Source organism: Panthera uncia, chromosome B4, assembly GCF_023721935.1.
Source record: "Panthera uncia isolate 11264 chromosome B4, Puncia_PCG_1.0, whole genome shotgun sequence".
In the NCBI taxonomy this organism is placed as follows: Eukaryota; Metazoa; Chordata; class Mammalia; order Carnivora; family Felidae; genus Panthera; species Panthera uncia.
In genome coordinates this window covers 120748006-120773802 of record NC_064809.1, presented here as the reverse complement: position 1 = coordinate 120773802, position 25797 = coordinate 120748006, and the positions used below count along the sequence as shown (strand labels likewise).

Sequence of the window (25797 nt, the reverse complement as noted above, 5' to 3'; positions counted from 1 at the left end):
GGTCAGGAGGCAGAAGACTGGAGCCAGGAGAAGGCCAAGGCCAAAGCCTTCATTGGGGTTCCCGTGGGAAAGGTAGAGGAAGCCATTCAGGATTGGCTAGTTTGTGTAATTTCAGCAGGCTTTGTGGCATAGTTGTCCCTAGTTGTCTGGTCCTAGCCCCAGGATGATGATATGGGGCAGGGAAATATTGGCTTGGTGAATGCGAGTCAGATGAGAAGGTAGGTGGGGGTGTGTTCTTGGATCTGTGGGTCTGCACATGACAGGCATGTTCCAGGCAAGCTGCCCACCACCCCCGGGACTTAGCTTGCCTTGGGAAAAACAGTTTCTCCTGAATCTCTAAGGCCCCAGAGAAATGTCACAGTATCAAAAAATAAAAAAATAAAAATAAAAATCCCTAACAGTACCCGAAGACACATTCAGCTCAGTGCCTGGCTCAGAGTAAGCAGTCACTGTTTGGTAGTTACTGTTGTTATTATTATTATTATATTTGCGATTATTAGTCAAAGAGGTGTAGGAAAGGCTGTTAAAGGAATCTAGAAAGATCTGATTAGGTGTTTATCTTGTCCCCAAATAAAGCCATTTAATTTATAATAGTATTGCTGTACAAAGCAAGATTCTTCATCATAAAACAATGTTCTGGTTTTCAGTTGAATGGTTCAGTTTGCACTCTTAGATTTCCCTTGATTGTCACTATAGGTCATTCTTTAGAAGCCTAAGATTTGTCAGATTACTTGCTTGTAGGAACCTTTTTTTATTTTTTATTTTAACTGTTTATTTATTTTGAGAGAGAGAGAGCAGGGAGAGGCAGAGAGAGAGAGAGAGAGAGAGAGAGAGAATCCCAAGCAGGGTCTGCACTGTCAGCACAGAGCCCGATGTGGGATTCGATCCCATGAACCGTGCGTTCGTAATCTGAGCTGAAATCAAGAGTCACTTAAGTGACTGAGCCACCCAGGTGCCCCGTACAAACCTCTTTTGAGAGGTCACCTTTGTACTATCAAATTCATAACAGATGGGTAAGTCCGTGAATATAGTTCTGTAGAGTGTGAATTGGTATCATCACCATATTGCTTACTATCCACCTTATCGCTAATAGCCTTCACCCCAGCCCTTGACCCTCTACTTACTCCCTATATTCTAGCTGCTCTAAGTTTAAAAACCATCAGCAAAGTAGTTTTAAAGTCTTTAAAGTTTTCAAATGTCTTTGACTTTCTCCACCAGGCAAAAGATTTTTCTTGGCTGCCATGCTCGCTGCCTGCTGCCTCCTCATTGCAAATTCATCACGAGCGCTGTCTCCTCCAGCCTGTCCTACAAGTTGCTATGTGCTCGCCCAGATGTGAGGACGGTGGAGTTCATTAGCATAGGAGACAAAGAAGTGAAACTAAACGTCTTTAGGCAGCGTCTCTCCATTCCCAACAAAGACGCCCTCCAACAGAGCCAATCCACTTTGAGGAAAAAAACAAACCTGAATCCTTTAAAACTCACGATCCTAGCGAATGAACTCAGAGAATGTAGAATCTACCGAGGTGAGTATCGGTGTCTGAAGGAGTACTTGGAGGTGGTGTCTGTTCAGGAGCTCTGGGAATTGATTCTGAAACGCTGGATTGAGGACTATAGCTGGACTTTTACACCAAAAAAGGCAAATTCAGACACGGTGGCTGTAGGAGAAGGTAAGCCTTGGCCAGTATTGACAACCTGCTAGAGTCCACAGGGAGAAAGATGTATGGTGGACCACCCAGAGGAGGAGGGCCCAAGGATGGGGTTGTCAGAGAAAATACAAGATGCCCAGTTAAATTGTAATTTCAGACAAAGAACAGTCCTTTAGTAAAAGTATGTCTCGATTATTGCATGGGACACACTTATACTAAAAATTAGTTGAATTACAAATAAATAATTTCATTACAAGTATATCCCAGATTATTGCATGGGACATACTTATACCCCAAATTAATTTGTTGTTTATCTAAAATTAAAATTTAGTTACTCTGCGTTTTTATTTGCTAAATCCAACAACCCTGTCTAGGGAGTTCTATGCTGACTGTAAAGGGAACCATATTAGACAATTTTTCAGGAATCTAAGAAATGGGCCTTTGTTATTTCTATAACTCAACTCTTTTGAGCCTATAGTTCAAGTGATGGCAGAAACCTAATTCAGTTCATCTAGGTTAAATCCGTCAATTCAGCTTTTTTTTTTTTTTTTGGTACAATTCAGGGTGTTTTCAGTCAAGAGAGGATTTGTGTCCTTCCTGTGTGTGTTTCTTTGGGGTTGAGCTTAAATCTGAGGGTCTTGGTGCTGGATGTCCTTGGTTGTCATCTGTCCCTGCTGGCTTCCACTGAGGTGGTCATGGCCCCAGATGGTCCACAGATACTGAATTCCTCCAATGCTGGCATCCTTTAGGATGGCTGTGTTCCCATCTGTTCTTGGGTTGTTCGATCTATGCTGCCATCTGCTGCTATTTTCCCTCACTCTAATGTGAGGAGGCCCCTCTCCTCCACTAACATGTGCACTCTCCTGGAGCCCATAGTCTTATGGGTACTCAGCATTCCCGACAGAGAATGTTGGTTGCTCACTGCACCTTCAGAGATCTGGCTCTGTAGGTGTCCCCATAGTGGTTTCTGCTCTCCGGTTCTGGGGGCATCAGAAGATCTACAGGCACCGGCCTTCTAGGCTCCCAATGGGAGGCACAGCACAGGCTGTCTGTACTATTGGGTCCCCAGGTGCATCCAGTAGGTTCCCTGTCCCTGCTCACAGCTTGGGTTCAGGGAACAGCACAGGCCCACCTGAGCAACTCTGTTGCTCTCTTCTCGCACTGTCTCCTCCACCTTGCTTGGTTCAGTCCTCTTTAGCTCACCCTGTAACTGAGTCTGTTGTTTGTGGTTAAAAGACGTATCCCATGAGTTGGTCAGGCATTTTTGTCTTTTGATATTCCACAGTCTTTTGAGAAGCAAAGTTTGTTCTCAAAGCCATTATCTCTGCTAGGATCTTCAAAAGGCTTTTGAAACTTGAGTTGCTACCATAATAACCTTCTCTTAAGTTTGATGAATTTGGAATGGAGCAGGAAGGGGGATGTGGGGGTGGGGAAAGAAGCAGAAAATACTTGCAATGAAAGACACATTGGTTGGTGTGACCACATATTGTCCTGCCCCATTTTTTTTTTGCTCTAGACTTTGTATTTCTGCAAATAAAATGAATTTCAAATTTAGTGTGCTCTCCTTCACCTGCAAGGAGGTGAAAGAAAGGTCTCTGTGCCCTGAGAAGGGTCACGCAGGCAAGGTGGCCCATGGCTGTGCCCAGGGATATTCCTGCTTGTCTGGGACTGTGCGGGAAAGCCCAGGCCCTCCTGTCCCCGGCTGACTTTCCTCCTCCTGCCCACTGACCCCTCCTCAGGCCCAAGGCACTCAGCCACAGGTACAGGAAGAACTTGGTAAACCTGGGGTCAACTTCAGAAGGAGCTTGTACAGCTGGGGCTGAGCAGCTCCCTCTGCTCAAAGATTACAGGTGTTTGAGGTTCATTCCCCAGTCCTGGCACAAGAAGTCCATTTAGAATGGTAGACTTTGTCCTTTCTCTCAGTGGTCTTGAGGATCTCTTTAGAGTCGGTCATAAAGCCAGCGGGAATCCAGCTCTGGCTGAAAAAGCTAAGGGTCAGGTGAGTAACATAGAGCTGGCTCCAGTGGTGTCTGTGGCAAGATAGCAATCATACCAAAAAACCATTCAGACCCATCGACGCAAACTTGATATTTGAAAGTATTAATAGACTGCTCAGCAGTATGATAATTGGCAAGCTTTCCAGCTTATAACCATAGCTAACATGGACGTATTAGTTGGGACAAAGTGGATGATAACTTAATGCCTGAAAGTATGGGCTCCAAAGCCAGGCATTCTGTGCTCAAATCCCAGTTCTGCACTTATTCCTGTGTGACTGGCTAAGTTATTTAACATCTCTGGGCTTTATTTTTCTTTCTTTTTTTTTTTAAATTTTTTTTTTTTAACGTTTATTTATTTTTGAGACAGAGAGAGACAGAGCATGAACGGGGGAGGGTCAGAGAGAGAGGGAGACACAGAATCCGAAACAGGCTCCAGGCTCTGAGCCATCAGCACAGAGCCTGACGCGGGGCTCGAACTCACGAACCGCGAGATCATGACCTGAGCCGAAGTCGGACACTTAACCGACTGAGCCACCCAGGCGCCCCTTATTTTTCTTATTTGTAAGACAGGGGAAGTTATATAGTATCTGCCTATAGGATGATTAAAGGAAACAAGTTGTATAGTCATACACGACATTTAGACATTTAGAATGATGCCTGGCAGATGTGAACAGTTCTTTTTGTCATTGCTGTCATTGTGTTATCTGTATAGCACCGGATGGCTGGGTGGCTGACACTCTGTGCTTTTTGAGCATCTCACATTGTGGATTGGCCGAGGATGAGATATTCCAGCTTTTGGACATGCTGGGCTACAGGGATCACTACAAAGTGACCATGTTGCACTGGGCTGCCTTCCGCAATGCCAGCAGACAGTGGGTCCAGGAGAAGCCCAATGGCCTCCTGTACTTCAGGCACCAGTCCCTGCGGAGTGCTGTGGAACACAAGCTTCTTGGTTAAGGGCTTAAATCTGTGTAAGTACCTGCTAGTTCGGAAAAGGGAAGTTTGCATTCAAGGGAAAGCTTGCAGCTAGCATTTCTCAAGTAGGAATGAATCTGTAAACATGTGTATACATGGTCATATAAATTAATACTTGTACCTGGTTGTGAGTAACTGAGACCTGACTTCAATGGCTTACATCCCAGGGTTTATTCTCTCACATGAGAACTTTCTGAAAGTAGGCAGTTCAGGGCTGCCCTGTTGGCTCCACAAAGTCATCTGGGACCCTCTTCCTTCTATGTCCCTGATCCACACATTAGCTTGCATTCTCAGGGTCATCTCATGTGGATGACTGCTGGAAGCAGCATGGCTGCTGGAGCTCCAGCCATCGCATTTCGGGCAATAGGAAGGATGAAAAGAAGGGTTTGCATTTGCTTTTAAGGAGCTTTCCCAGGTTTTCACCAACATTTCCACTCTGTCTCTAAAACATTGTCATTTGGCCACAGTTAGATATGAGAAAAGTTGGGGAACAGAGGTTTCAATGGGGTGTGTTGCCACCCTAAACTAAGGTTGGCATCTGTTACTAACAAAGATGAGGGAGATGGTTATTGGATAGGCATTAGCAGTTTCTGCCCTAATTCTGAAATCAAATTCTTTTTTTTTTAAGTTTATTTATTTTGAGAGAGACAGAGAGCATGCGTGCACTTGTGCAAGTGGGGAGGGGCAGAGAGAGAGAGAGTCCCAAACAACCACTGTGCTGTCGATGCAGAGCCCAATGTGGGGCTCAGTCTCACAAACCATGAGATCATGACTTGAGACGAAAGCAAGAGCTGGATGCTTAACCAACTGAGCTACGCTGTCGTCCCTGAAATCAAATTCTTATCCCCTTCTGAAAGGATTGAGGTCTGAATCTGAGAAACAATGGCAATCACAGACTCTTGACCTAGAAGCAGAGCCCTCTAGCCACACAGAGAACTTCAGGTTCGTGGACTTCAAAAACCTTACATCACAGCCTCTGCAAAGATTCTAAGCTCTGTGCAAATTTCCTTTTGGGTTTACTATGTCCTCTTTCACTTTCTTTTTTAAAAGATTGTTTCCCTCCTACATTGTCGTCATTCCCACCACCTCTTAAGTTACATAAGGTAGCGAAGAGAGCAGGGCGGGGGGGTTGGGAGGGGAGTGAGGATGCTCTTAAGGTGTGATGTCAGTTCTTCTGCTCACTTGGTCTCTGATGGTTTGCAACACACTTAGTCTCTCCATTTTCCTGTAGAACAGTAACACTCTTGGAGGTGCAGGGACAAGGCCATGGTGTGGCTGTTAAAATTCTGGGTATATGCTGTAGCCCTTCTCTGCACTGTGAGCCCCTAAAGAAAGCACTGCTGGCAATATTCACTATTGTCAGGAAAACAAAGACAACAACAACAACAACCAGGATGTGAATACATCTTTACCAGAGGCGCCAGGAATTGTAATTGCAACAATTCACTTCCAGGTAGCTTGAGCATGGGAAGTAAAGCATATCCTACAAGGAGAAAAAAGATGCCAAAGCGAAGGCTGTAGGACTTGAGTCTGCTATGATATTTTTTGGTAAAGGGCTATCTTTTGACATAGTTTGTCCCAATGTCTTATCAATTATTTTGAGGCAAACTAGTCTCTTAGCCACACGTATATGTGGATGCTTCTTTCCTTTGAAATTAATACTCTGTTTAAGTATTGTTTTCAGTTTGTAAGTATTGTATTCAATTTGTAACTTAAGTTACTCCTACCAAAAATTGGCTAGTCTAGAGGCAGGCTTTGTACCCTGGGCTGTGGTCCAGCAACGTCTTTTCCCTTTTTGCTACTAGAGCTGAGGATTGTTTGGTCTTATATACTCTTTGTATGTGGGTGAACATATGCGTGTACATGTGTGTGTGCATGCGTGCATATCAGTGGGGCTGAAAAGGGAAAGGGGGGTTAGGGGGGAGACCCAGAAAGCTGGGAAATGCTGTTCTAGTGTGGCCAGAGCATTGTCACATCTTGTTGCCCCTGGCCATCATAACCACCACTATTATTTAGTGCTTTCACTGTGCCAGCCGCTTCATATACGTTATTCCATTTATTTCTTGTGTACACAGAACGTTCTCTGGCTAGGTTAGGTCGTATCAGTTCTGTTTCCCACCAGCCTCCTAGAAAGTCCTCACCTGCCCCAGGTGCCTGCGGGAGACCCTGAGCAGTGTTACCTGTGCTCCTCTGTCTGTTGGCTGTGGCCACCACATAGAGGCTCTTCTGGTTTGTGCTTACTGACGTGGGTACCTCCCCGCTGCCCCTGCAGGGTTCCCCCCAGGAAAACCAAGCCTCATGCTGGGATCCCTGTCTCTTTGCCCTCTGGCAGCCAGCCCTTGAGGTGTCGGGATGGTGCTGGTGTCCAAAGGGAGAGAAGGTGTTTTCTGGGAGACCTGAGCCATGCGACCTCCTCCCCCAGACCTCACCCTTTCCCGGGATCTCAGGGAGCCCTTCCTGGAAAGAGCTCCTTCCTTTACTTCGTATAACCCCTCACTTCATAGAAGCTCCGAAAACCGAGTCTGTGAAGCCCATTTTGCAGTGATTAATTGTTGCGTAGAAGGGTCCAGCCTAGCATAATGGGTAAAAGTGGCCCCTGATGCTAGATCGGGGTGAGCCTTGGCTTTCCCACTTCCTAGCTGAAGACCGGATCCCTTTCTACCCACATCCCTCTTTTGTAAAATAATAAGTGTACCAAGCTCAGAACATTATGACTAGCAAGCATTCAATGTGTAATTCATGTAATTACAAGTACTTAGACTAGGCCTGGCCCATGGTGAATTCTTAAGAAATGTTAGCCATTCTGAATTCTCCCTTTGTTTTACTCATCTGTCTCCCCTGTGGCCTTTTACCTACTGTCCTTCCCAAAATGATCCATGCAAATCAGCTGGTAATCTTGAATTCTGTTAGCCTAAGTGTTATTCCATTTCATCAAACACCTTCAAGCAGGTCTGAGTTCCCTGGGCCCCACTCCAGTTACATTCAATAGATGTTTGCTGAATGAATGCACAGCTATTCCTGGCAGTTGGCTTTTTGGGCCTGCCGTTTCTAGAAGCTTCCATATCCCTTGTTTTGGGAGCCAGTACTGACCCTCAGCCTCTGGTGTTTGCCTGTGGTGGAATCAGGATCTGGAGGGCTGAGCACAGGAAGGGAAGTGTGAGCTACTCGCTACCTGTTCACCTGCTACCCGCAGGTGACACTGTGGTCATGGTAGAGGAGCAGCCTCATTTCACCCTGTCTTTACCTCACTCCCAGGCCCGCATGCTGTTTCGCAAAGAGTCTACCTTCTTTCCGACTGGCAATCGCTATGGCATCTACTATAAATGATTTCTCGTTAAGAGCAAGGACTTTCAATCTGACAGAACTGGCCTGGCCTTGTGAAAGGTGCTTAACTTTCTAAGACTCAGTTTCTCACCTGCAAAATGGGGATAATGGTAGTGTTCACCTCGAGGGTATTAAAAATGCTAAGTATACCTAACGTAAGATGCTTAATACAGCGTCCGGCACAATGATGAGCACCGTGGTGGCCGTGACAGCTAATTGCCAATATTTCCAGCCCCTCCACCCACCATGGGAAGCACTTTCTGGTCCCTTTATTGGGTAGCACCTTGTGACCCGTTCTGTCCAACGAGCTGTACGTGGCTACTGGCAATGTTCAAGATGGCGGCTGGTCTGTCAGTCCTGGCGTGAGCGGACCTGGATTTGGAGATTGAGCCAGGACTGTCATTATCTGTGATGGCATGATAAACCTTTGCTGTTTTAAGCCACTGAGATTTTGAGGTCGTTTGTCCACACAGCACAATGTAGCCTGTCATGAGAGAAAGGAGCAGTACAGAGATGTCCACCAGAAAGTGTGTCTGTGAGAACATGCTGAACTTTGCACAGATGATGCTGTGGTCAGGCCATTCCTCCCGTCTCATGTTAAGTGGAGAAGCACTGGAATCGAGTCAGAAGGTTCGAATCCTGCTTCTCCGCTCACGTGCTGGCCAGAGACCAGCCACCTGGCCCCTCTGACTTTAAGTAATTTCATTTGTCATATGGAGATTGTATTAGGGTTCTCTGGAGAAACAGGACCACTAGGATTAGTTCTCTATCTCTTTCTAGCTCTATGTATCTCTCTATGTGTGTGTCTCTACATAGATATCTAGAAAATGATTTATTGTGCGGTTTTGACTCACGTGATTGTGGACATTGGGAAGTCCCAGGATCTTGCCGTCTGCAAGTTAGAGGTGCAGGAAAGCTGGTGGTAGTGCTACTGGGGACCAGGGGAGTCAGTGCTATAATTTCTAGTCCAAGTCTAAAGGTCTGAGACCCAGAAGTGCTGAGAAGACAGAGGTTTCAGCTGGAGCCGAGGGGAAGATTTGTCCTTCCTCTGCCTTTTTTTTTTTTTCTATTCCGGCCCTCAACAGATTGGATGAGGCCCGTCTGCAGTGGTGAGGGCAATCTCCTTCACTCAGTGGACTCATTCACGTGCTAGTCTCTTCCAGAAACCCCCTCACAGGCACACCGGGAAACAGTACCTAACCAGCTCTCTGGGCATCCCTTTGCCCAGGAAAGTTGACATGAGAAATTATATGGGAAAATCACAGGGATTTTCATATCCTTTCATATCTCACAAGGATATTTTTGTAAAAAGATAAACTTAGGGCACCTGGGTGGCTCAGTCGGTTAAGCATCTGACTCTTGATTTCTGCTCAGGCCATGATCTCATGGTTCATGAGTTGGAGCCTCACATCAGGCTCTGTGCTGGCAGCATGGAGCCTGCTCAGGATTCTCTCTTGCCTCTCTCTGCCCCTCCCCTGTTCACGCTGTCTCTGTGTCTCTGAAAATAAATAAATAAACTTAAAAAAAAATAAACTCAGTGTTTTTTATGACAATGTTTTGTACATGTTAAGCATTGTGTTTAATACTCTAAATCTCAGATGCGGGGTAATATTTGTCCCAGTTCTCTTTCTCTCTCATTCCCCACAAAAATGCCCTTGCCATGCTCAGTGCAAGGAGGAACTTTCCTTCCTCTTCCATGGGTTTCTGAAGCAGGTGTGCCATCCAGCCCTGTGTCCCATTCATCTTGTGAGAAAAAACATCAAGCAGAACATTTTAAACACTTCTATTTTACCTTTCAAGGATAGGTATCTTGAAGTTCTTCTTTGTTTTTTAAGTTTATTTATTTATTTTGAAAGAGAGAAAGGGAGAGAGAGAGAGAATCCCAAGCAGGCTCTGCACTGCCAGCACAGAGCCTGACACAGGGCTCGAACTCACGAACCGTGAGATCATGACCTGAGCTGAAATCAAGAGTCAGATGCTTAACCATTTAACTAACTGAGCCACCCAGGCACCCCCTTGAAGTTTTTAATGAAACCAAGCCCTTCTGTTTTTAAGCAGGTTGTTTCTGGGTAGTAAGATTGGTTGGAATCATTTCTCTTTGCTAGTGAAAGCATAGTAAACTTGGCTCTAACATCCAATTTGCCGTTAATTTGCTTAGCTCCCCGTGGCCTAGATGAGACCCAGGTGGCAGGTGAACTTCTCCAAATTGCGTGTCCTCAAATTTTGGAAAGTGCTTATTTATGTGGTAGCTGTGGTATATGTTTAACATAGAAAAGTGGGTTACAAATATTTCTTTGGGAGAGGGGAAGACACCATGAAAAATGAGCATGCTCCCTAGCTTCTCAAAAATCTGGGTCAGTGATCACAACTGTAACTAATTCTTTGGTAAATTCAGACTGACTTATAAGAAGATGCATTTTGGGTGGCTCAGTCAGTTAAGCATCCGACTTCGGCTCAGGTCATGATCTTGCAGTTTGTGGGTTCGAGCCCTACATTGGACTCTGTGCTGACAGGTCAGAGCTTGGAGCCTGCTTCAGATTTTGTGTCTCTCTCTTTCTCTGCCCCTCCCCTGCTCACTCTGTCTCTCAAAAATAAACATTAAAAAAAATCAAAGAAGATATATTTTTAATATTTCAGGTTTTTTTTCAAGCTACTGTTTCATTGTGTCTATGGCCACAGAGCTGTTATCTACTGTATGTTTTCATATACTAAGAAGGCAGACGCATTCAACTGTCACTGATTTTTCAATAGGTGTGGTCACTCCTGTCAGAGAAAGCCGTCCATATACCTTTCAGAACCCAACAAATCACAAGAAGACACATTTCCACCAGATCTTAGTTCGATACTTCCAACGGCAAACCACTTTCTGGAGGGTATTTGAGGAGCTGCCGTGGCATTTGAAAATGAGTGGCTCCTGGGGGGGTTTGTGCAGCTTTCTGTCAAGTCCTAGGTAAGACGTGTCCTCTTTATGTGGCATTTGGGCAGATTTCGTTCCTCCTTTGCCAAACACTGTGTTCGGATACCCATGGCTCGTTTCAGCAGGGCACATTCATTCATTTAGTCGTTCGGCAACCCATTCATTAATTCGGATGGGCCCATCATTCAGCACCAGTTTCTGTGGCTGATGGATTCCCAGCGTTGCTCCATTGGATCGTCTGGCTCTGCAGTGTTCTCTTCCCTCCTGAATCCACATGGATTCCTCTCAGAGAGGAGGATTCCAGAGAGAGAAGGACTTGTGGCTGGGCAAGGACAAAGGATTGGCTATATTCTCCTGCCAGACCCACCTAATCTCCTCCCTTTCCTATCTTCTCCCTCCTCTCCACCCTTCTCCTTCTCTTCATCTCCCCTACTTTCTTGTCCTCTTATGTACCCCTTTGGCAGACGTGTATCATTGACCCACTCTGTCTCCCATGTTCTTGGAGGCCCCGGGGATGCAGGAGTGAGTGAGATCTGGCTCTATCTAGCTGGGCAGATGTGGAGCCAGAGAAGAGCCACACATGGGGGACAGTGCTTCGCTAGAGCAAAGACCCAGAGCTGGGCACGCTCGGGACAGGGAGGGGCTTGCTCCGCCCGGTAGATTCGGGGAGCCTGCCTAGAGGAGGGGCCTCCTGGACAGAGACGCGGCAATGGCTTTGACTGCTTAAGAGGGACAGGTTCACATCTATCTGGTGACCTACCAAAGTTGTAGTGGTCAAGGAGTTTATGAATAGGCTAATGGAATGGGGCAAACCGAACAGCTTCCTTCAAGGCATGAAATACTAAAATGACTCACATGAATTCATTGTGTTACAAGTATCACAGATTCTGTATCGAAGATCCAAAACCTGAGCTTCTGGACATGGCTGCACCTCATCCACTACTGGAATGTGTTAGCAGAAGTCGGATATGATGCTGCTGGGGCCTATTTACTCACAGTGGCCAAGGTTAAAGCTGAGAAGTGCCATAAAATGAGGAAGAGACATACACCGTCAGGTACAGTGAGTAGCTAGGTTTCCATAGTCCATTTCGCTGGGATGTTAAGTGGCCAAGAGTTACTGTTCTCCCGTTTCCTCATCTAATTCCAATCACTCCAACAGACCTCCCTGTGTGTTCCTACCCACAATGTAGGCCACCAATTTCTGAAGCTAGGAAATGGGGGTGGGTGGGGGGGAGTGTTAATTCTGAAATGGCTCCTCTGTATCGTCTTGCTGTGGCTGTTTCCTATGCATTTTTTTCTTTCTCTATTTTCTCGTGGCTTCAACCACACTGCTAACATCTCCCTCCTTGATCTGCATTTGCAGCCTTGATGGCCTTTTGGAAGGTCGGTGTATGTGACCCCTTTCCTGAGAGCCACCTACAGTGTTGCTGCTCAATCAACAGCTTTCCTGAGTGACCAGCTGGGTAGTTCAGATGACATAGATGCAAATCCGAATTATTTCGGATACTCCCGCCCAGCTTGTTCTTTCCGTGTTCCCTCCATCTGCTCACAGTGCCCCCAGCTCCCTCCGGTGCCCCTCACTCAGCCCTGGAGACACGCCATTGCTGTCGAGGATGGCTTCGATCTGAATTGCGATGGCAGTACTTGGACTTGCTGCCTAAGGGCTTGGATCTGGACAGCACTTTGGCTCATATTTCTTCCCTTTCTCCCTTGCCTGTCTCTCTCTCTCCCCCTGTATTTCCGGGCTCACTAGACAGTAATAACACTCATTCATTCTTTCAACAGATAGTAACTGCGCACCTTCTCTGGGACATTGGACTCACTGGGTGCTACTGACATCATCAGTGAACTAGTTCAACGAATTCAACACTAGTTCAAAAATGACCCCTGCTCTCATGGTTTTGCCGTCTAGTGGTCATAATAACAGATCTTGAGCATTTGTCACGGGCCAGGCTCTAAGTTCAATTCTTTATATGTCTTTTGCTTGATTCACGTCAAATCTCTGCAGTCCTGCTAATGCCTTGGTTGAAACTCAGGAAACTGAGTCTCGGAGAGGTGAAGCGAGTTGCCCAAGGTCTCCCGGGTAGTTAGGAGTGGATTTGGGCTGTGGTGTTCCAGCATCCCTTTTGGTCCTTAAGCATGTAGCCTTTACCTGTATTCTCACTGCCACGTATGAGTTATGTACCTTTGGAATTTCTCCGATCCACTAAACCCTCCGTGTGGAAGGACCCAAACGATCCTCCACAGATTCCAGTGTGTCGAATAAAGCCAGGATGCCTCTGGAATTGCATCAGTGCTTAGGGCTTTAGGGCGGAGGAAGCAGGGAGGGGGCGGGAGGTGGTGTGGGGGGAGCACTGTATGTCATAGGAAGCTGGAAGCTAGCCCCCAGAAGAGATCTTGAGGTGGGGGTGAAAGTCCTTCCTGATGATGTCACCCTGCTTGTCGGCACATGGTTGTTATGGTGATGGAAACGCCTGGGGGCTGGGGGTTGCCAGTGGGAGGAAATCACCTAACATTTCAGCGTGTGAGAATTTTCTGGATGTAAATGAGCCTAGTTCAGAATGTGTCCCTTTGAGTTAGGCTGGAGACATGTGCAGGGCTTTCTGGTGATTCCATAAGCATGCTGCTCTGAGCTGCTGCTGGGTAGTCTCTGCTTACTCCAGACCCCGGGTGGGGAGGCTCTTTAGCAGGGGGTCCCGGCCTCCATCACTGCTGCCTTTGCCACCTTCCATCTTTCTCACCCCTCGTGTTCAGTCTTGGCCGATTCCCATAGATTTTACTTGGGAATATGGCCTCTTGCATCCTCTCTCTCATGGCAACCAGGCCCTCATTCCCTTTCTCTCATCAGTCTTCATAAAGCAAAGCAGAGTCAGTCTATGGCCATTTGTGTGTGTGTGTGTGTGTGGGGGGGGGTCTTCCTGAAGTCCTCCCATTTGGGTTGCTGAAAATAGAAGTCATAATGTTACAGCAAATACTCAGCGCCCAGGAAGAGACAAGCCCACGCACTCTCAGGGAATCAGAAAAGACTGTTTATTGCCCACGGGTGCTGGCCCAGCGGAGTCACCTCCAAAGGCTGAGCCCCGAACCTTGGCATTGGCCTCCTTTTATGGCTGGGAGGGTAGGGGGTGGAGAGACAAAACAAAAAGGGGAGGGGGCCCTTATCAGTGGTGTTATCTGGGCAGTTAGTTGGTGGAGGCAGCAGGCAAACAAGATTACGGAAGCCAAAAGTATGCAAGGGAAGCCTCGGGCATCTGGCTAGCCCCTTTTATCTTGTTTTTACTAGCTTTTCTTCTCAATAAGACTTGTCACCAAAGTGATAGAATAGCCTTTGATTCATTGGAATGGGTTTAATGATAGCAGGAATCCTGTAGAATCGTCAGAGGAGGCTTTCCAGGGGTCTGGTTGCTGTCTGGGCCTCCCCCAGACATGGCTTTTCCTACCGTGGTTATGTAGCCACACGCAGTCCTGAGACATTCTGCCCTCCTAGGGTGCTGCTGGAGGCAAGGCCCTTAAGCTGGAATGTTCTTTCAGGCAGGTTTTTGAGAAATCCTGTATTATGGGCTGCGGTCTCAGGAATTGCTTGCCACTTCAGCCCTGTCCTCCCTTCTAATAAAGAGGTCTGGGCAAGCGTGCTTTGCCATGATTACCAGCTGATCCTCTGAATTAATTCAAGCGTTCACCGAGTGCCTGCGTCGTGGTGAGCCTGGTGCTAGATGCCAGGGACGCAGCAGTGGACAAGACAGACAGGGCTCCTGCCCTGATGGAGCTTATGGTAGAGTATAAAACAGACCCTACTGAGAAGTGCAGCTGAGGGAGCGGTACACGGTGGTGGTGGCCTGGCCCGGAGCCCGGAGCAGGAGGTGTGGCCTTGTCTCAGGAACTGCAGAAGCCACTCTGAATAAGTGACATTTCATCTGAGGTTTGGAGGAGGAGTGAGAGCCGATGGGACAGAGGGCCGAGGGAACAGCATGTTTGAGGACCCTGAGTCAGGGGGAGAGTGATGAACCTGAAGAATTCAGCAAGGCCAGTACGGGTCCAAGAGAGGGTGGGCAGGCTCATCAGCCTGATGGGGGAGCCGACGGGTGTGTGAGGTCACTCCCCACCAGGAGTCTGTGGCTGCAGCTCCGGAAAAGAATGCGTGCCCCGCCCCCATCCTAGGGCCTGCCGCCGGACTGTGTGCTTTGGCTCCCCCTGGTGGCTGTGATGAGAACCAGAACCCTAACTTGCTCGGTTGGTGGAAAAGACTCCTGGCTCTGAGTCTGGAAATCGCTTTTGCCCGGTGCTTCCTGCCTGTCCACTTGCTTCCTGGGTTTGCCCTTCCTTGCGAGATGCCTCTGGGCAAGTTACATCTCTGAAGGAAGGCCGGTCGGGAGGTCTTTGAGTCTAGAGGACAACACCATGGTCGGTCAGGTTTTACAGATTATCTGTGATATGATAAGCTTGTTTTTAGCTGGAGTCCTGGGTCACAAAAAAGTAGAGAGAATCCATGTCTGGCTGCAGTTGCATTTTTAGACAAAGTCAAACACCAGAAGAGACAGACTAAAAACAGATGTGGCAGAAGGACTGGTCCCAGAATGGCTCCATGTTGGCAGATGGCTGACTACCCTCCCAGGTGGCAGATGTGGTGGGTTGGGGAGAGTCATATTGTTTTGCAGGGTCAGGCTTTCTTGTTGGAGCAAAGGGTAAATGCATTACAGTGCAGGATCTTGTCAGAAGGTTGTAGTAAATGGGACAATATCAGCTTTTCATGAGTAATGTATGATGTTTTGCTCTCTGATACTTTTGGAAACTTCTAAATATTTTAGATGGAACAAATCATTTCTTACAAATAATTTTAAAAATAGCTCAACAGAAAAATAAAAAGAACAAAAGACAATTTACAGTAGCCACAGGAAATACGAAATATCTACGAATAAATGTAACAAGAAATGTGTGGATCTTTATTTTTATAAAACTGTTTCAGAATTATAGAAAATAAAATTTTAGTATATAGGGAGACATACCATATTCTTGGATAGAGCAACTCAATATTGTAAAGCTGTCGGTTCTTCCACAGTTGATTTATGTACATAAGACAATTCTAATTGAAATCCCAATGGGATTAAAACATTTCTAAATTTTCAAAATGATTTTAAAGTTCTTGGAGAAGATATGTGAGAGTAAGAGTTTAAAATAATGAGGGCAATTTGAATGTCAACTTATTTAAACATATTATGAAGCTGTAATAATTTTAAAAATGCTACTGGGAGCAAAAATAGACAGCTCAGTGGAACAAAATAGGAAGCTCAGGTACAGACTCAGGTATGGATATAAAAAATTAGTAAGTGATAGAAACTTTTCAAATTAGAAAGATTATGGAATAAATTGAATAAATAGTGCTGTGATAATGGTTCACTACTTGGTAAGAAGTTAAGTTACCTGAGCCATTACACCAAAATAAATCCCAAGAAGATTAGAGTTAAATGTAAATTAATGAAATTTTATGTTAAAAAAAAAACTATAAGAAAATGTTGGCGTCTAAGCAAGAAAGCAAAAGAGTAAATCACAAAGAAGACAGTCGATAAATGTGTCTAAATAAATGAAATTACATGTAAATCAAAACAAAACAACACAACTCAGAAAATTAAAAACACAATTATAAGACTAGTGATAACTGGCAAAAATATTTGTGACATACGTGGCAGGCAAAAGATTAATACTTTTAATAAGTAAAAGGCTCTTAAATAAAATAATGAGCCCTTCAATAAAGATAGGCAAGATCTTGAGCAGGCCATGCAAAGAACATTTTTAGTTCTTGTCTGACTTTACTTCTTATCACTGATATATATATATATATATATATATATATATATATATATATAGTTTTGAGAGTGAGAGAGCGAGAGAGTGCAAGTGTGTGTGCACACATGTGAGCAAGGGAGGGGCAAATGGAGAGGGAGAGAGAGACTCCTAAGCAGGCTCCACACCCAGGGTGGAGACTGATGCAGGGCTAGATCTTATCATCATGAGAACATGACCTGAGCTAAAATCAAATGTGGGACGTTTAACTGACTGAGCCACCCAGGCGCTCCACCAAGTTTTGAATTCTAATAAGGTCTAACTTAATCAGTATTTTCTTTCATGGGTTATGATTTTTGTGGTGTATTTAATAAATCATGACCAAAACCAAAGTCACATAGGTTTTTTTCTATTTCCTTCTAAAACTTTTGTAGTATTTCATTTTTTTTTCATTTTTTTTTCTAACGTTTATTTATTTTTGAGACAGAGAGAGACAAAGCATGAACGGGGGAGGGTCAGAGAGAGGGAGACACAGAATCTGAAACAGGCTCCAGGCTCTGAGCTGTCAGCACAGAGCCCGACGCGGGGCTCGAACTCACAGACCTCGAGATCATGACCTGAGCCGAAGTCGGCCACCCAACCGACTGAGCCACCCAGGCACCCCTGTAGTATTTCATTTTATATTTAGGGCTATGATCCATTTTGACTATGTGTTTTGCAAAAGGTGTAATATATCTGTCTAGATTAATTTTTTTTTCATATGGATGTTCAGTTGTTCCAGAACAACTTGTTAATTAAGACTTCTTCCATTGAATTGTCTTTGCTACTTTGTCAAAGATCAATTAGACATCTAGAGAAGATTTATTGGTATTGTATTGAATTTATAAGTCAAGCATCTTAACAATGTTGAGTCTTCCAGTCCATCAACATAGAATCTCTCTCAGTTTATTTAGATCTTCTTTGATATCCTTTATCAGAATTTTGTGGCTCTCTGCATATAGATCAAGTACATATTCTGTTAGATTTAGGCCTAAGTTTCTCATTTATGGGGTACTATTATAAGTGGTATTGTGTTTTAAATTTCTAATTCCAATTGTTCATTGCTGGTCTATAGGAAAGCAGTTGGCTTTTGTATATTAACCTTGTATCCTGCAACCTTGTTATAATCACTTACCAGTTCTACGAGTTTTTCTTTGGGATTTTCTACACAGACAGGTCTATCTTTTGTGAACAAAATCAGTTTTATTTCTTCCTTCCCAACATGTATATCTTTTATTTCCTTTTCTTGTCTTATTGCACTAGCTGGGACTCCCAGTATCATTCAGTAGGAGTGGTGAGAGGGGATAGCCTAACCTCAGCTTTTTACTGCCGTCAGTGGCTCACCAGCCACCATCACCTCTCACCTGGCCTATCGTAATGGCCTCCTAACTAGTCCTCCTACTTTCATTTTTGTTCCAAAAAAGTTCCATTTCTGTTTAGTAGCCAGAATGAGCTTTTAGAAATATATACCAGATCATGTCACTTTCCAGGTTAAGATCATTCCAGAGACCTGCTGCTGCACCAATACTAAAATCTGAACTCCTCAGTTTAATTTATAATCGTTTGTATAATCTACCCCCAACATGCCTAGGTAGCGTCATCTTATAAGAATCTTCCTTTTGGCCTCTAGATGCCAGCCACTCTGGCCTTCTTTCTGTCCTTCAAGTACATTCTGCCTTTTGGCCTTGGCACCAGCTGTTGCCTCTGCCAGGAATGTTCTTCCCACTCATATTTTTGTAGTACCAGTTCTTTCTGGTTATTTAGATCTCAGCTGAAGTGTCACTTTCTCAGAGTGGCCTACCCCATCTGATGTTATACCTAGTCATTCTCTATCTTGTCAGTGGGTTTTAATTCTTGGCATAGCTTTTACTGCTACCTGACTTTGTCTAGTTTCCTTTTTGTTTTTAAATTAATTAATTTATTTTTTATTGTCTGTCTCTGCTCCCTGCTGCCCTCTCCTCTCTGACCCTCCCAGCTGCTGGGATGTAAGCTCCACGAAAGGAGGACTCTGCCTCTTGCGTTCACTGCTGTGTTCCTGGCACCCGCAGCAGCACCGGGCACGGTGTGGCTGCTGAATGGCCCCTTCCTATGTCTCCACCCTGATCCTGAACCAAACAGCTCGCTCTCTCTGCTCTTCAGTCCCCTAAGCACCTTGCTTTTTCCTGCCCTAGAGCCTTTGCATTGTGCTCTTCCTCTGCCCAGAATTTTTACACCCTCCCTCCCTCATTTTGCTGCAACAGCTTCTATTCTTTTTTAAACTCTCAGCTCAATTGTCATTTTGTATGGAGAAACCTCCCGTAGTTCATATCACCATCTCTTTCATGGTTCTTTTCATGGTTTGAATTTATATTCATTTGTATGAAGGATAAACTGTCTGGATGTAGCCCCACTTAGCAGGATGGCTTTCTTATACTTGGTGTGTCCAGAACCATGTTGAAGATGACGCACGTCCCGCTGGCATGCCACATGTGATGGTAACGTTGATCGCGTTTTACTACAGCGAAATGGATGTGGGGCTGTCACCATTCACACAAAATTTTAAAAAGAAAACTTTACCGGGGCGGCGGGGGGGCATCTTTATACTCCATTTTTAAACCTGTCTGAAACCATGGCTTGGAGCCAGCAGAGGAGGCTGTGGCTGTGGATTCCAGTGCAACCATCAACACTGCTATTCGGGCAGTTAAACTTTACACCCATTCCAAGCTGTAAATGTTAGTCGCCCCCCCCCCCCCATAAAGAGACCATTAACTTAAAAAAAAAAAACACATAATGTATAGGATGATCTCAAGTTTATTTTTTTTTGAGAGAGTTTATAAATAAGTTTATTTATTTTGAGAGACAGAGAGAGCACAAGCAATAGAGGGGCAGAGAGAGAGAGAGAGAGAGAGGGAGAGAGAGAGAGAGGGAGAATCCCAAGCAGGCTCTGAGATCTGCTCTGAGCCCGAAACAGTGTTTGATCCCACAACTGTGAGATATGACCTGAGCTGAAATCAAGAGTCGGATGCTTAACCAACTGAGCCACCCAGGTGCCCCTCAAGTTTGTTTTTAAAAAATGTGTATGGAGCATCTGGGTGGCTAAGTCGGTTAAGTGTCCAACTTCAGCTCAGGTCATGATCTCGAGGTTCATGAGTTTGAGCCTCATATTGGGCTCTCTGCTGTCAGTGCAGAGCCCCTTTGGAGCCTCTGTCCCCCCACCTGTCTCTGCCCCTCTCCGTTCGTGTGCTCTCTCTCTCTCTCTCTCTCAAAAATAAACATTAAAAAAATGTGTTTGGATACATGCAAAAGATCAGAGGTGCATACAACAATATGTTAATGCAGATTATCTTTGATGCAATTATGAGTGATTTCTTCTTTGTACTTTTCTATATTTCTCAATTTTCCTATAATGTACACATACTAGTTTTATAGTGAGAAAAGTTATTTTCTTATCTATCCCAACTATATGTTTGTGCTAAGTAAATGAACACGAGGATGTGGTCAGTGGCAGGAAGGGTTCATGAATGAAGATTTGTTGGAGCACTGAGATTGTTGAATTGAGTGTGGAACATAGTGAATGAACATAGTCCATTCCCACCTGAGCCCTTGACAGGTGGGCTGGACCTGGTAATCCTCATAGAATTTGCAAGACCAAGCTGGCCCTGGGCAAGGGCCCATCCCTCAGCTCTTTGTCCAGACCACCCTCGGCTGCTCTAAGCAGCTACTTACAGTTCTTAGATTCCTTTGTCACTTGGCTTGACCCACCAAGTTCTCATACCCACCTTAGGTCCGTTTGCTTGGATGGCCACTGTGGACGAGAGTCTTGTCTCTCTCCCTTGACTCTGATTTGGTTTTAGCTCTTGGACTCGAAGCACTACAGCTTTGGTTCGAAGCCTCCTGGCCTCTCTGTGGTGCTGAGGGCTGCAATGCTTTTTGTTGGGAGCCTGGGATATTGTCTGACACATAGTAGATGTTCAATAAATGTTTGTACTGTGCACAAATGGTGATCCCTGGAGAAGTTGGCAGAAGGAAAACAGGAGTGCATTCATTGTCTGGGTGGCCTACAGCATGAGCGATGGAACAGATGAAGAACAAGGAATATATTTTTGTCCAGCAGATTAGATGCAATAATTTGAAATGAAACAGTCGTCAAATGTAGAAGTTCGTATACTGGGATGTTTGGGAAGAAAAATTCTGAAAATGATGACTTTGTAGTACCATGTATTTAACTGAATCTTCAAGTTAAAAAATTCTGTGTATTTTCATTTGTATATAATAGGGTATAACACACACACACACAAACACACACACACAGACACACACAGTATGTTCCTTATTTGGTCCTTTTAACATTTTGTTCTTTCTGTCAAAGCCAGTAATTCAAGATAGTTACAACAGAGGGCAGAATTGTGTAAGTAATTTAAACACCTTTTTATTCTTGCCTGACAATGCCCCCCAAGTTCAAATTGCAGCATTATATAGACTGCGCTATAGAAATACTCTTTGACTCTCTGGTTTTCAAATTTTACGTATCAAAAGATCATTTAAAAGCATTGGAGTTGTTGTTTATGTCATTGTTTGAAATACTTGGTAATATATGTAAACATTCTTAAAAGCAAAAAGCTAATCCCTTGAGAGAGAAATACTGAAGTGTGGATAATGTGTTTAACTCCTGTGTCAAGATTAAGTATTGGATGCTCTTTGTTCCTTTCTGAATATACTTTAGGTTTATTTACCTTTACTTCCATTCTAGTGCTGGAATGCAGGCTTTTTGAGGTTACCACCATGGACAAATGCCGATTAATGTTCTTTATTGTGAAATTTCTGAAGCTTATGGGCAAGATCAATGAAGCAGAAGGATTATTCTTGACTGTTGAGAACATGTTAGTGCAGGTAAAGTGGGAAGCCGCTTTATTTTTTTATTTTTTTTTAATTTAAAAATTTTTAATTTTTCATATAATTTATTTAATTTACATCCAAGTTAGTTAGCTTATAGTGCAACAATGATTTCAGGAGTAGATTCCTTAGTGCCCCTTACCCATTTAGCCCATCCCCCCTCCCACAACCCCTCCAGTAACCCCCTGTTTGTTCTCCATATTTAAGAGTCTCTTATGTTTGGTCCACCTCCCTGTTTTTATATTATTTTTATTTCCCTTCCCCTATGTTCATCTGTTTTGTCTCTTAAAGTCCTCATATGAGTGAAGTCATATGATATTTGTCTTTCTCTGACTAATTTCGCTTAGCATAATACCCTCTAGTTCCATCCATGCAGTTGCAAATGGCAAGATTTCATTCTTTCAGATTGCCGAGTAATACCCCATTGTCTATATATACCACATGTCTTTATCCATTCATCCATCGATGGACATTTGGGCCCTTTCCATACTTTGGCTATTGTCAATAGTGCTGCTATAAACATGGGGGTGCATGTGTCCCTTCGAAACAGCACCCCTGTATCCCTTGGATAAATGCCTAGTAGTGCAATTGCTGGGTTGTAGGGTAGTTCTATTTTTAGTTTTTTGAGGAACCTCCATGCTGTTTTCTAGAGTGGCTGCACCAGCTTGCATTCCCACCAACGATGCAAAAGAGATCCTCTTTCTCCGCATCCTCGTCAACATCTGTTGTTGCCTGAGTTGTTAATGTTAGCCATTCTGACAGGGGTCAGGTGGTATCTCGGTGTGGTTTTGATTTGTATTTCCCTGATGATGAGTGATGTCAAGCACTTTTTCATGAGTCAGTTGGCCATCTGGAGGGAAATTGCTTTAAATCATTCAGATGTGATTCCTTTTGTGTTAGATATTTTCAGCCATCACTTACCTTTGTTCCTTTGTAAGTTAGTCCACAAAGAGAGGAATTAACAATAAATAACAAATAACAAATTAATTACATCAATTAGAGAAGAAGCTAACTTTAATCCATACCCCAAACTGTAGATTAATGATGACAAGAAGTGAATAGATAGGAGTCATTTTTGAAGGAATATATACGAATAGGTGCCAGTTTGTGGGGGGAAAAGAGGAATGTTGATAAAGCAAAAAAAAAAAAAAAAAAGAATAACTGATTGAAATGAACTAATAACAGACCAATTAAGGTCTTGGTTATGGTTTTAATTGGTTGTAATTTTCACAAAGATGTTGGGGAAGGTTGATTATCTTGTCTCTATGTTGATTTTTTTTGGAAATACTAACTTTTGGCTTTCTTGAATACACTGAAAGTTTTATTCATAATGCATAACTATGTTTATGATGACATTTAACTGCCCTTTAAAATAATTATAAATTTGTACTGATTTCAGTAGACCAAGAGTGGTATAACCGAAGACAAAACTGTTTTTATTTTAAAACAAAGACCTTCAAGTTTTGATAAAACACTGCCTCTGCCCCCATCACACACATCTTTATAGAAGGAATTCTTTAAAACATTTTTTTAAATGTTTATTTATTTTTGAGAGAGAGAGGGGGAGAAAGACAGAGTGTGAGTGGTGGAAGGGCAGAGAGAGAGGGAGACACAGAATCCAAAGCAGGCTCCCCTGATGTGGGGCTTGAACTCATGGAGTGCAAAATCATGACCTGAGCCAAAGTCGGATGCTTAACTGACTGAGACACCCAGGTGCCCTGGAAGGAATTCTGTCTAAAGAGATTAAGAAGACCTACCACTATAAGTATCTCTATGGTGGAGACCATGCTTATTTACCAGTTTTGTGTCCTCCATGGCATATTACAACCTATGGGTGCCTCATAAATTAATCAGTGAGTCAGTCTGAATTTGCAAATAACTTCATGTCCTTAGAAGGCAGCACAGGGTAGTAAAGAGAGCATGTGAGGTTTTCGGGCTGACCCAAATTTAAAGTGCTTTGGCACTTACTGTTTTGTGACCTTGGCAAGAATTTTGACCTCAAGGGGTTGTTAACAGGGTCAAGTAAGAAAGCGTACAACCCACTGCACACAATGTATGGCACATAGTAGCTGTTTTGTGAGTGCTGTCTATGGGTTATAAAGTAACGGAGGCCTAGGTTAGAAATAATGAGAGAGCTTGATTTACACAATTTTGGCCACTCCTTGGTCTTTCAGGGACTGGAGTCCAGTGATTCTCTGCTGTCTTCTTATGACTGTGGACTTTCCCTCTGCACCCCCGATTTTTTTTCCCCCATGAGATCCAGATGTTCATCACTGACAGGTGTCTCTCTGGAGAGCACCAGCTATCTTATTAGGTAATCACTGAAGGCCTGGTTGCAGTCATTCACTTAGTCATTCACTCATTCATCTACTCACCGAGGGCCCAGCCTCGCCTGAGCACTGTGCCAGGAGTTGGGACGAGAGCGGTGAGCGAGGCGGGCGCAGTCTCTGCCCGCACGGAGCTCCGTGTCTGGCTGGAAGTCCCTGCCAACGTCCCCAATGGTGATGAAGCATCATCTGTAAAATACATGGCTGTGAACCGACAAGGCAGCTTCGCAGGAGGCGTGTCAGAGCTTAGACCTTCGAAGGGCATTTCTCTCTTCAGAGAACTCCTTTGGGAGGCATCAATCTTAGGATTCCGCTCTCAAAATAATTTTGGTAGAGTTCTGTGGGACTAGCCACCGTGGAGATTATTGAAAGGATTTTCTTCAGGCTCTGAGGGTACTTCCAAAAGAGACGTTCTGAAACTACTTTGGTGACGACAATGTCTTTGAAGTAGGTGCCCACCCTTCTAGAAGGGGGAGGTTCTCATTATTTGTGACGTGTTCTCATTCTGTACTTCTATCACTGTCCTCGCTACTTCTGCTGAAGTTATTGAAAAACTTGAATGCATGGTTTTCAATGGGGAGGCAGTTTTGTCCCCATGGGAGTATACGGCAACGCCAGAGAGATTTTTGGTTGTCACAGCTTGCGGAGGGCAGGGTTGCTACCGGCATCTAGTGGGGAGAAGCCAGGGGCACTGCTATGTACCCCACGTGCATAGGACACCCCCTCACTCCACTCCACACACACGCACAACTCGGAGTTAGCCTGCCCCAAATGTCAGTGGTGCTCAGGTTGAGAAACTGATTTAATTGTTTGTTAAAAAAAAAAAAAAAAAAAGTAGGTCTCCGGTGCCTGTGTGGCTCATTTGGTTAAGTGTCTGACTCTTGATTTCGGCTCTGGTCATGATCTCACAGTTTCTGAGCTCGAGCCCCATGTCCGGCTCTGTGCTGAGCTGCTTGGGATTCTCTCCTCTCTCTCTCTCTCTCTCTCTCTCTCTCTCTCTGCCCCTTCCCCACTCATGAGCATGTACACACACTCTCTCTCTCTCAAAATAAATAAATAAACTTACAAAAAAAGTAGGTCTCATGACTCTCCCCACTCCAGTCTCACAGCAGGTACCCCAGGCAGCTGGAAATCCAGAAGATACTTTTGTGAAGGGGCCTCTGGTTATGCATCGGGAGCTTACTTGTTAAGAAAATGTATATAGGGCAGAGCTTTGGAGATAGGAGGTCTAGGTGAGACACCCTTGCTTTCCTCCTTGCTAGCCATGTGGGCTGGGGTGACTTACTGAATCTCTGGAGCCTCAGTTTCCCCAGGCATAATAGAGGAGTAATAATCCCCATTTCGTAGCATTTCTGTACACATCCATTGAGGTCATGCATAGCAGGTGCATAGCTCAGCCAGTGCTCTATAGGTCATGTGGCCAGTGCAGACCATGACCTAAGAATGAAACTCTGTGAGTGCTTCAACCACTGTGAATATAAACACGTATTTACTGAGTGCCCATGAAGCTCAGAGCTGGGGTTGTGGGGTCTCTGCCCTCAAGAAGTAGATAGTCTGGAGTTAGAATAAAAGATGTTTTCATAAAAAGGAAGCTTGACCATATTCCACCGCATTTGCCACACTGATGAGTGGGCCACATGGGCAGTGAGACTCAAGGGCGGCGGGACCACGGTGGCCTGGCAGGGGGTTGGGAGCTGTCCCGCTCGCCGTGCCTGGGGCTTCTGCCCTGCTCAGGCTGACCGGAAACATGGCCGGGACACGGGGAGGCCTCAAGGAACCCCTGAGGACTTGAGTCTGGTTGACAGGGGTGGGGAGATCCGAAGAGGAAGCTGATATGGAGAGGAAGACAATACATTTTCCATGTTTAAGCTACCACATTTGCAGCTGGGGCAAGATACCCAAGTGGGTTCTCCAGCCAGCTG

The 25797-nt window shown here is 44.7% G+C and overlaps 1 protein-coding gene across 1 annotated transcript in view; it reads left to right on the top strand.

The window, feature by feature from the left end:
- The window catches only part of LOC125919913 (putative tetratricopeptide repeat protein 41), a gene marked incomplete at its 5' end in the record, with an annotated part of 69758 nt that overhangs the window by 19784 nt on the left and 24177 nt on the right, over nt 1-25797 (top strand). The window contains 6 exon segments of the mRNA XM_049626718.1: nt 1219-1254; nt 1256-1667; nt 4356-4595; nt 10694-10892; nt 11736-11914; nt 21406-21545. Of these exon segments, the coding sequence (XP_049482675.1) occupies nt 1219-1254; nt 1256-1667; nt 4356-4595; nt 10694-10892; nt 11736-11914; nt 21406-21545 (1206 nt within the window).